The 12,552-nt window shown below is 43.7% G+C and overlaps 1 protein-coding gene across 1 annotated transcript in view; it reads right to left on the bottom strand.

Moving 5' to 3' along the window:
- Positions 1-1,666: 1,666 nt before the first annotated feature.
- PAK1 (p21 (RAC1) activated kinase 1) overlaps positions 1,667-12,552 on the bottom strand; it is a 406,732-nt gene continuing 395,846 nt past the window's right edge. Inside the window, exon 16 of the mRNA XM_078658509.1 lies at positions 1,667-2,118. Within this exon, the coding sequence (XP_078514635.1) occupies positions 2,032-2,118 (87 nt within the window). The 3' untranslated portion in view covers positions 1,667-2,031. The remainder of the gene's footprint in view (positions 2,119-12,552) is intronic.

Raw genomic sequence — 12,552 nt, 5'->3', positions numbered from 1 at the left:
AAATTAGGTAATGCTAAACCATTCGCACCAAAGGGCTTTTATAGGAACGAATGGAGTACCATTACCTAATAGCGATTACCTAATTGCTGTTATGAATTTATAGGAATGCTATTAGGTAATCGCTATTTTCTTACATTCTATTTTGCATCCCTTAAATTGTAGTTACTTTAAATTTGCTATTTAAGGAGTACAAAATGTATTTTAGATACATGTGGCCCTAGGTCAATAAAGTGATATTGATCATCATCCTGTTTCAGAAACAAAGGGGTCTGTCCCTGTGCACCTAGCCCTTTGGATGAATGGCAACCAAGAGAATAGGTGAAAAACGAATATGCGTATGTGGTGTTATGTTGCATCATAGTATTGTATGCAGACCGAAAGATAATGTCTTATGGGTGGAATTTGAATGCATCATACTATACATTAAGAGTTTGATTTACGAAGGTAACTTCCATTTTTGAGTAATGTATACTTTGGCGTAAGTTCACTTATTTTTGGTATTCACAAACTCAGGGCACATTTACTACAAAAGTGTAAGTTTCATGTCTCCACCCCCAGGGTATAGCAATTAACTTACTACTGTGTCGGTGGGTGAAGTCCCTCCCTAAACTCCTCACTGACCGTCCCTAAACCTCTATTAACCCCTTCCATGCTCATGACGAGCCCAGCTCGTCATGAGTCACAGTGGAGCTGTGCTCATGACGAGCTGGGCTCGTCATTACGGCCGCGGCTCACCCACGCGAGATTGATTCCCCGCCTGTGCGGGAGAATTAATCAGTGGGCGGGGTCCTCACGAGCCCAGCTCCTCTGCGACTCAAGACAAGCTGCCGTGCCGCCCAGCCGATGCGCTGTGGGGGAATTACCCCCACGGCGAAGGGGTTAATCATACTTAATTCCCTTTTGGCGTATGCCTGCCTCTTTGAAAGCTGTTCCCCTGTGCCTCCATCCACATTTAGTACTAAAACATATACTTAAGTGTGCAGAGACTCTGCAGTCAGTCCATACACATTTGTATAAGTAGTTGCAGAGGTATAAACTCTGCAAACATACTACAAAGTGCAGTTTGTGAATCCAGCCCTCAATGTTAGTATGTGTGTTCTATTCTCAGCACCTCATATTCCAAAAAAAAGGATATGTGTCAACGCTTTGCAGGGTCCCTTGGACTACGATTGCTCTACTGCATATACATGCAACATTGAAATGGATAGTTGCTGAACTGTACATAGAGTGCTACTGTTTTAGAAGGAAGAGGAGGAATTAGATGGAGTAGGCCGATGGCTCTATTGCATTTTTTCTGCGTACTTGAAGCCTCAGTAGCTGCTGCGGATCTTATCACCTGCAACATGGAAGGAGAAGAGGTGCCTATGAGTATAAGTGAGTTTAAGGAAGAGCACGAAGCTGAAAAACGAGGGATTTTGCCATATCCTATTGGGCATGGAGCTCACTATAGTATACCCAACCAAGTTGAGGAACCTTCATGTCACAACTAATGGGGCGTGAAACCCCTGGTTGGCTAGAAGAACAAAGTTATTGCCATTCCAGACTGGTTCAAAGAGCCTGGCAATGCTCTGGTTTTTATAGTGTGGTGCCCAGAGGAGAAATCAAAAATAATCAAAGTGCTGTGAAATGAGATGTGCACGTCTACAAGCATAATCAAGCTAGGTCATCGAGTCTCAAACAGATTTAATTTATTCCACACAACATGGTCAGTGCTAAAAAGAAAGTATTAAAAAAAAATCACGAGAAGGTACAAAAAGAAATGTTGTTTTCACTGAACATATCAAAGTTACGCTTACGTGGTCTCTTTAAGACTTCATACAAAATATTCACCCCCAGTGGGTGAAAGAGTTCACTTATTCAGATCAGTAGTTCATGTCTCTTCCCCTTCAAGAATCCCTTTATTATTCTTTAATTACAAAAATGGTTCTTTTTCAGGCTACCATCGAGGCCTTTTCTCCAAGGAAGCAATGAAGGTGGGTTGGAGTCTCTGAAACGCACAAAAGGAGCCTGGTGCCAGGAGGGGGCGCTGGACTAATGGCTGTTCTTGGTCGCCTCCTTCGCCGCGTGGATAAGAGGAGTCAAGCTTGAAAGCGGCTTCGCAATTTTCAGGAACTGGTGCTGGAAAAGAGAAAGAGAAGACGGTTCAGTCTAGACCAACACTTCCGCTCCATCCCGTAGACAGGAAGCCACCTGCGCACACTTCCTGCAAGCCTTGTGCACGGTCAGAGCATGGACAAGTGTGGCCATGTCATGGTTTAGTTTCTCACAGACGAAAGCAGCATTTCAAAGGTACAGCAAACTTATTTATAAAAACAGTAACTTTTAGCAGCACCCTTGCCACCATTTGTAACCACAGATTAAAAACCATGGAGAGTGTAAGTAAGCATTTCTTTTCAATGATTCCTATCTTAATTAAAGTGAACTGAATTAACGAAAATTGAAACAAGCATTGGCAGGACCAGTAGGTCTGGCTTGCATTTTAAGTCCAGACAACTTTTTTTTTCCACTTAGCTGCAGTACAAAACGAAACAAAAGAAGATTGCTTTCTTTATACAATGCACCTACAAAAAATATAGTTTTGCATAAAAATTCAGTGCCCTTTTAATATGTAATATGGTCCCTTATGTTTTCAATGCCATCACTCTATAGAAGGTGGATTGATACACCAGACAACCAGGAGCATGAGGTTGATGGAGCAAGGACTCGTAGAAAAGAGACTTGCTTGGACGCAATCCTCTCCTGTAACTTCTAACCTCGTATTAACATTGTTCCGTGTAAATTAATATGCACAACATGACATATACAAGAAGAAGCAGCTTGCCTATGTGTTTTACTAACAAGTAACTCTAGTGAGATTTTAAAATGGCCCCTAACTGAAAATCTTTAGGATGCATGAGTCAACTGCATCTACGTAGTATGACGTACTTTCGCTTGGAGGGAATTTCTTGTGCTTGCACAAATGCTAACAATATGGCTGCTTGAAAGCTTACATGCTCAGCATCTGCTTTGCTGGAAACTAAAACATGATATTTTACTGATGCTAACACAGGGAAAGTATTAATAAGTTAATGGGGTTAGAATAGAGATAGGTGATATACAGTGAAACCATTTATTCTTGAAAATAACATCTGTGTTTCTGACTTTATTATTAGTGCGCTTTTGGGCCTCTCCAGCTTGACAGAAGTAAGCCGAATCACATGACTGAAATGTTCATCCGTGCATGCCTATTGAGAGTGAATCCGGAACGATGACTACAAACTTGAATACAAGCCAAGGCCACTGAGTGTCCTGACCTGGGAACCAAGTGGTGAAAAGTTCACCAGGATGGCAGAATCTGTGAAAATTATTATAAATGTTGCAAAAATAATGTGAATGCGGGTGGTAAATAAAGTTTGAATAAAGAATTAAGGGGATGGGTTTATTAACAAAGGGCTAACTGAAAAGAGTGATATGTAAGCCACGTGTGATGATCACCTCCCCTTGCCTGTCCAATCAGAGTTAGGAGTTTCGTAATCTTGAAACATTTTTGGGAGGTACACGAATATTGTAGGGTATAATTGAGGTAGTTCTTAGTTAGTTAGAGAGACCTCGATGCTGAATTTTGTAGAGACCGGGATGCTGTTGGAGTGACGAGAGAAGCTGAAGAAGAATCAAACTGCTGAACCTTATATCTTAAGCCAATTAATTTATAAGATGAATGCGGAAGATTCTAGAGGAGGAAGAGAGTGTCAGGGAGGGGTGCTACGCATGCGTCGGTGATAGAGAGGTCATCTGTCCTCTCCTGATTTCTGTCCTGAAGCCTTTGGTCGCCAGATCTTCCCTTGGGGACCCTTCCCAGCCCCTTGGCCAGGGGGTTGGTTTTCTCACCATACTTGGTAACTATAATTGTATGTCTATATATGTGCCTATGTCCTTTTCTCTCTATCCTCTCCTTTCCATGCATTGTCATTGCGTAGTATAGATAAATGCATTTGTTTGATTTATTGAATCTTCCTTCCTATGAGGAGACGGAAACTGTACTGTACTTTGTAACTGGTTCACATGAAATTATTCTTAGATAAAGATTTAAAACACTTCCCGACTCAATTTGCAAGTAAGTTGATTTATGCCATTTCACCATCAACTAGTTCAACTAATGGTCTATCGACCAGAGTAAAGAAGTTTTTGATCAGTGAAAGATTAGTTAGGAACCAGAGGTAACTAATCTTGATATGGTAAGAAATTTAAAGATGACCCCAGCTGTATTTGCCAGGTTGTTGTGAATGTGTATATGGGCCCAGGTGAGTACATGGTGTTGGATTATCTGTTGCTAATATGCCGCTGGATCAAGGTGATGGGGAAATACTCCTTTGGAAGGAACCAGAGGCCACTCCTTGGGTATTTCAAAGGACTGGTAGCAATAAGCATACAGTTATGTCAAGCCAGACCTAAAAGCGCGTTCATATTATGAGAAGGTATTAAAGAGAGATCCTAACCTGCTCTGCAATGGAAATTAAAATGCCAGTATTGCTGGGGTATACAGAAAAAAAGCGTTTCACTTAATAAAAACTGGTATCATGGTAACTAGTGCCTCAAATAAGGGCTCTGCAAATTAATGGTCTTGGTAATTCCATAACTTGGTGAATAGCCTCCCCCAACCATGAAGTCTGGTTGGAGCTAGAAGAATGGCAGCCAGAGGTCTGGTTGGTGGTTGTCTGCCACCACAGAAGATCCCAAGCTGTCTCCTCAGAGCTCTGGATGGAGTCAGAGATACAGTCTTTGAGCTCGGCACTCTGAAACCTGAGATTCTACTGTACGGCCTGCATATGCAGCAATGAAAGGCCTTGAATGCCACCATAACTAGGACGGCCCATATGAAGTGCATCCTCTGTGTGGGACCCAGTTGTGACTTCAACTCCCTGATGGAAAATTCCAATGGTCAAGGGAGCGACCATCGCCCGGAGGTAGCCAGTGGCAAGCCTGCTTTGAGTAGCGGGTTGTCGAGGCATGTGAACATATACATCACTGAACTCCGAAGATGAGCTGCGACCATCACCATCCCTTCTTTGAATGCCTGAGGGGCTAAGATAAGGCTGGAGGGCAATATGGCAACTGGAAGTATTCTGACCTCCACATAAACAGCAGGGAGCATCTTTGGGATTGGGAACATGTGTATGAAAATATACATACTGCAAGTCTATGGACACCATCCAGTCTCCATGATCCAGGGTAGAGAGGATCTGCGCCAGAGTGAATATTTTGAAATTTTTCTTTCTCAGAAAGGCATTCAATAGACGGAGATGACGTATAGGCCTGAAGCCTCCATCCTCCTATGGCACAATGAAGTAGTGAGATTGACATCCTACGCCGCATTGCAAATCTGGAACCCATTCAATCGCACCCTTGACCAGCAGGATGCTCACTTTGTGCTGGTCTTCAGATTGAGGTGTGGTCTGCCAAAATGTGTCTTGGTGTGGAGGGACTATGAAGTGTGGAAGAAATAAAAACAGGGCGTAGCCACTATGAATAATCTGTAAACCCCATTGGACTGACATACTTGATTTCCAACCGAAGAGAAAATGTCAGATCTTGCCCTCTACTGGCTGGCTATAGGTTCATGCAGGCAAAGCAAAACAGACTGGGGGGCACCTGCGGTAAGGGAGGAGGAAGTAGATGAATGCTGCCTCTCCTGGTGTGAACCATTTGCTCTGCCTCAAAAGCAGGCTGACCAGTTACTGCACCGACTCAGAAGGCTGAAGCTGCCGGTAAGCTAGGTCTCTAGACTAAACCCCAAATTTCCAGTGCTGCAGGTGGAATTGGAGAGCTAACCCCAAGGATTGGCCAGTGATGTGACTATTAAATCGCTCAAGAGCAGTTGTTTTTTTCTCCAAAAAGTCTTGATGCATGAAGGTGCATGTCCATGAATGGCACCCAAGCATCTCCAGGAAATCCAGTTGCTGTGTATTCTAAGCACTATGTTGATCCTGAGAGCACGCCATTAAATCAGTAGTGTTCAAGACAGCTCACCGTACATATTTTGCTGCATCCTGAATTGGTTGGGCAAGAAGTGCCTTAAGGTCTTCCTAGGCAGCTGGCAAGATCTCGCTGGCCATGTTCCAAAAGTGTGGGGTTGCTTGCTCAGGAGACACACCCCATTGAAGGGCCAATGGACCAGACTAGCTGCCAAAAACAAGTTTCTGCAAAAGGTGTCAATACACTCGGATTCCCTGTTTAGGCGCTTCCAGAGGTTTCACTTAGTTTGTCAATGCCTGAAATACAATACTTTCAGGCACAGGGTGTTTTGTCAGGAAATAAGTGTCACCAGTGGAGGGGGGGCGAATCTGTGTTGCCTGGCCACAGGTTGCCTGACTGGAGACAAGCATGGTTTTGTGCAACTAGCTATGAGAATGTCTTTGACTGCTCCACTGAATGGAAATAGAGGTTCTGATAAAGTTGGCTATAATGGTTCTATTTCAGTCAGTAGATTCAACGTGGTTTCAGCCATAGGCAGTTGTACATCTATTTACCCTGTCACTCTGCACACTACTACTGCAAAGTATGTGCCTTCTTCCGTTGGTGGATTAGAGACTGAGTCCAGCTCGACCTCTGGGGAGATGTCCAGCCAATCGGCATTCTGAGGGTCTAGGTAAAGTCCTTCATTAAAGTAATGAGCGAGGACAGACTGTCCGCTTCCTCGTCATTATCAGTGTTCTGGGGAACTTTTATAGGGACTGAACATAAAGTAGGGCCTCCAGTCTCTGTTAATACTGGTGTCATGGAGGAGGCTGAGGATCTGGTTGAATGGCCACCGGCAAGGGTGGACATTGCTTTTGCGTCGGTGACCAGTGTCGGCATCAGTTCTGGCGCTGGATAAGTCAAATCCAGTACTGTCATGGGTGGAACTGGTGTGTACTTTAGTGCCAGATAGGAAATCTGTACTGGTGTTAGTAGGGGAATGGAGACACGTCCCAGGGATCAGTCAGCATCAGGGAAGTGCCCACTGGCAGATATCCAACTGGAGGCTCTTGTTGTTCCATGAGGACCCCTGTTACTCTAGAGGGTCTAGGCAGAATCTGAAAAATATGCATGATCTGCACAAGGTCTCCTTGAAGGCCCCTATTTCTTGTAGCTGCAACAACAGCCTAGAGACTTTAGAGCGTTCCCGGGACCAACTGTGGAAGTGGATTGGAGTCGGATGATGCTGGGGCAAAGGGTAATTTGAATGTCGCACTTGTGACTTCTCACCTGATTCAAGTGGTGGGATGGGATTTAATCTAGTTTGGCTTTCTTGTACTTATCTGAAGACTTCGAGCAAGAGCAGGACTCGGACATGCAAAATTGCGCCCATGACTTGGGGCAGGAGCAAGACCGCTTTTAGGCGACCTCTTCTTATGCTGTGTGACAGATTGTTACCTCCTACTCTCTGATTGCCTTTGATCGCACAAGGGCACATTTCTCACACGACTGAGTTGTGATTGGAGCCCAAGCACCAAACACACATCAAGTGGGTCCATAACCAACATCTGCTTCCTGAAGTTATGGTACTGCTTGAATCTGGTCGTCTCCGGGACAGGCTTCCCTAGCACACTATATGAAAGTTTTTTTTTTAGAGTCATCAGAGAGAGAATGGACTACGTTGGCAGTGGAGCTCTGGATCAATGTAAAAGGGTGTGGAAAGAAGCACTTATGTCAGCGCGCTCCATCATATACCCCACATTGATCCTACTGAGAACCCGAGCATCTGAAATGGATTACTCCAAGGCCAACTGGTGAAAGAGCCCTCCATGCGGTCAGTCTGGGGTAGCTCTAGCATAGACAGTTGTGCTGAGACCTCCCTCGCTGCATGCAAGAGGGGAGGAGCCTTAGCTAAACAATTCTATCAAATACCAAACCAGCAATGATCATCCTCTTCTCTGACAACTCAGAGAAGGTCACCTACTGAATGCAGCCTGGCTCCTCTAGGATGAAAGACCATCAAAAGATTCTTATGTCCAGCCTTGCATGCCGAACACACCCAAATACCTTTCATCCAGGCAATTACTTCACTGGACCAAACCAAGAATGGATTAACTAACCTGTATGACATATGTACTGAGTATCATCACTTCATCGATTCAAACTGGTGTAACCCAATAAACACACACTCTTTAATTTATTTTCCTTCGTGTCCTCCTGTCCCCCAGGTTATGCCAACAGCCTGCTGCTTATCAAATCACTCCCCTATTCCTGTGATGACTTAACATGGTGTGATTTCCGCAAAATACCTTCTCAAATCTCCTCAAAATGAGATTACAGTTTGACACCATGAATTTTCATTAATCCCCAAATAACTTTAAACTGATGCATGTCTTCTAAATTTGTATATATTTTTAACTCATTTTATATTTTTATAACGAAAAGGCTAACTGACGAAAAAAGTTAACCATCTAAATTGTTTCTCGTGAAAGATCTTAAAAAGGCTCTAATTAATAATAGTGAGGGAATGACTTCTGTAGCTAGCATTTGGATTCATAAATTCATCAATGGTGCAATATACCTTTGTGAGGTGTTTGTATGCATTTGGCTTTTTTCAAGATCAGAGATTTTTACTATCTACAGAATTTTAGGAAGACAGGTAGTCTGATTCTGAGCAATTCTTGTGCCAGTTTATTTCCAATTATCTTTCTTTTTTTCTTTGCTTTTAGGTCACAGCCAGCCATGATGTAAACCACTATTGTATTTGCAAGCTTAATGAAAGATTTGAATAGGATTTAGCAGGAAATGCTTGGTATGAGATGGTCATGGGACCCACTAAATAAAAAGTACTGAGTCTTCCATCCCTAACAATAGCCAAAATAGGCCTTCTAGAATGTTGCTTTGTTTTATGCAGTTTGCTTAGGTGTTGACACATTGTGACACCATTCACTTGATGGCCCCTTTAAGTATTGAGTTGGTCAACAGCTGCTTTATTTTAATAGCTTTTCTGCATTTATTTCCAGCCCACTTCCCTCTAGGGAACTGATCTGAATTATATCACCAGCACTTATACATGGTGATACAGTCATCAGCTCACCAAAATTCAGCTTTAAAGCATAGATCATGGGAACAATCTTGGATTACGTCAAAGATGTACTGTCCACCTATGAAAGAACAATAAACACCAATAAGAACAGTCATCAAAGTGACTGCACTAACTACACATCCTTCCACACGATTGTAATATTTGGCCTGATTTGATAAAGCAAAATTATGAATGAAATATAGGCTGAGAATAGGACTGCCAAAGATCTCCCAATTTCAGGGAGCAATAGGTATCACAAAGAAATTAAATCTTGGGGCATGCTGCATCTTGGATCACACACAACTGTGGCTTGGTGCTGATAAACCTGCATCTGCCATGCTTGTGGCACGTCTGCTGCATGCGGGCCTGTAGCAGAAATCCGATTTCTGGTTCTACACCAATGATTTTACTAGTTCAACTGGATATAAGCCACCCAGACAACCACACACTGCAAGTGTGGTGGAGAGAAACACCAATGCCCTGAGAGGCACAGAATAAACAAAGTGTAAGTTAATGTGTATGTTTACACAAATGAACAAGATGATAAAGCCAATGCCCTGACTTTATACAGCTTGAAAAAGAATAACAATACCACATTAAAAATTCGAAATTTAATTGTGCTGTCAATGTAAAGTTGTTGAATTTTATAAATGCCAATAAACATGATTATCAGAAAAAATCAAAATTCAATTAAACATTGTGGAAGTATGTTTATTTATTTATTTATTTATTTGTGTATTTTATAAAGCGCACAGCTGCCCCAACGGGGCGTCCCGGCGCTGAGAGCTCTGGAAACAGCGGGCATAGGATCAGGAAGCCAATTAAGAGGAAAAAAGGTGGGTCTTCAGGAACTTACGTAATGCTGATTCTGTTTGGCAGGTGCGAAAGGCTACCGGGAGGTTGTTCCAACGCTGAGTTGCGCAGACCTCAAAGGTTTTTCCACCTGCACGAGATCGTTTAAATCGTGGAGTTTCCAGGAAAGATAGGGAATTGGAGCGTAATGCCCTGGAGTTGACATACGGTCGCAGGGTGCTTCTCAAATGGGCCGACCCATTGCCTTTGAGCTCCTCTTTGCAAAAGATATTTGTTTGGTACCAGTATTGCTAGTTTGTGGAATTCAGGAAGTATGCACTTCATTGCATCATGAACAGCAGGTCTGTACTTTGAGAAAACATTAGCTGTCTTGTAAGACTATTTTGGATAGAAATAATATCATGCATTAAAAATGCATAGTAGGGGCTTTCGGCCAACCCTCCTCATCCACTGGTTTGTTCCACTGTCAATAATACGGTGCCTCCACACACCACACATACACCATGAGAAGCTGGTCCATCCCATGTAACCATCTGTGTGCCTAACACTGTGCATCATTCAGGGGCTTTTTAAGTCTTGTCTGAAGGTAAGATCAAGTTACTTACCTTCAGAACCACCCTTTCTGGTGGACACACTTTCTAGTGGAAAATCTATGTATCCGCAGATTCCTCACCTTGTAATTATCCCCAGATGCCAGACTGGATCTGCAAACTCAAAAAGCAGTGCTACCGGCCACCAATAGTTGGCACCATGTGACTTCGTTTCACTCCGGAATTGACTACCGGAGCCACATTTAAGCGCCACCCATGCACCCTGACATCTGTTTCGTTCATAAACATGTCCATGCCCCAAGATGCAGAGCCCATCAGGAAACTGGAAAGACCAGGATCAACATCCTCTCCTACAGAGACGACACACAACTAATACTGTCCTTGTCGAGCAAATTCATCAATACCAGAAACAATTTCCCCACATGCTTGACCGAAATGACCACCCGAATGAAGTCCAGGTGTCCCAAGCTCAACACAGACCAGACTGGGGTGGTGATTTTCAGAAAATAAGTCTCTCTATGGTATTCCACCTGGGTGGCTTACACACCACATGCCCACTCCCTTGTCCAGCCCACAAGAAGGAAATATTGGAATCATTATAAACCGCAAACTAGACATGACCACCCAAGTCAACGCAGCATCCTGTCTCAACACCATGAGGATGCTAAAAACAAATTCAAGTGGCTGCCAGACAGCACCAGGAAAATGCTCACACAAGCCATCATCACTGACTATACTACGGAAATGCTCTGTACTCGGGAATAACTCATCAGTCCATAAGAAGACTTCAGACCATCCAGAACTCAGCTGCCAGAGTAGCCTTCAATCTCCCACTCCAGGCCCACATCACACCCCACTTCAAGGAACTCCACTGGCTCCCTGTACACAAATGTGTACATTTCAAGCTGCTCACCCACTCCGACAAAGCACTCAACAACATAGGCACTGACTACTTGAGCAGCTGCATCCAATTTCAACAATCTCCCGGTAATCCGCTCCGCCGGACTCTTGCTAGCACACACCCTATGCATACACAATGCAGATCAGGAGGTCTTACCTTCTCTTACATGCCTCCTAAAGCCTGGGAAAACCACCCACAACACTCAGAGCCTCCTCCTCCCATCTTGAATTATTCAAGGAAGCCAACCAAGGCTTGACTCACTCAGCTGCTACAGCGCCATGTTACCCTTCAGGATGATGTGTGCTCTAAAACTACAGGTACCATAACATAGCATAACAGTGTGCAGATTCCTAAATTGGGACCTTTTTTAGATGGAAAGGAGACCATTCCATAGGGTGGTGGGAGGGCGGTGATGAATCTGCGATTAGATAGAGTAGCCATCAGAAAGAGCATTACAAAAGGCAAGTTACTTGTTCTTCTGATGGATACTACTTACTGTAGATTCCTTACCTTGTGAATCGATACTAAAAGCAGTACCTCCCAAGGTGGAGGGGCTGTGGAATGTCTCAGACTAAAAAGTCCTGCAGGATTGGGCTGGTAAGGTAATAGTTCTTTGTGACGTGTGTACTGCCTGACAATTATCCAGGACAGGCACTCTACTTACCAATATAGAGGTAGCAACCTCAGACCTTCTGCAGGTTGCTCCATAGCTAGTTCACAACAGATCTTAATACAGAGGACTATCCATCGTAAGATGGTCTGCTTCTGCACCGCCTTGCCGCAGAGAACCAGAGAAAGGGTTGATAATCCACCCAATGTTCCTTGGTGCGATCAATGTAAAAGCTAAGCAGTCTCTTTGGTCCAAATTATGGGTCCTCTCCTCCTTTCTGGAAGAATGAGGTGGAGCAAAGAAGGTTGGAAGAGTGATGGCTTGTCCGCCATAAAAAAGGTGTCGGTACCTTCGGCAGGAATGCAGCTAGAGTTCTTAACACCAGTTTGTCTGGACAAAACGGTGGTATAAGATGACTGAACAGAGGGTCTGAAGCTCTCTCACATGACGTGCTGTTACTGCAACCAGAAAGACGGTTTTAAGGTCCAGAAGCATAAAGGACAACTGTGCATTGGCTTGAAAGAGGTACATATGAGGAAAGTAAGAACCAAGTTTAAGTCCCACTGTAGCATCACAAAGGGCTTTGGTGGAAACATATGTTGCAAACCCTTAAAAAAGCATCACAACGTGATTTGAACCAGGACGGCTGGTCCGGCAC

Source organism: Lissotriton helveticus, chromosome 8, assembly GCF_964261635.1.
Source record: "Lissotriton helveticus chromosome 8, aLisHel1.1, whole genome shotgun sequence".
In the NCBI taxonomy this organism is placed as follows: domain Eukaryota; kingdom Metazoa; phylum Chordata; class Amphibia; order Caudata; family Salamandridae; genus Lissotriton; species Lissotriton helveticus.
The sequence above is the reverse complement of the archived record's forward strand: the minus strand, read 5'-3'. Positions and strand labels throughout refer to the sequence as shown.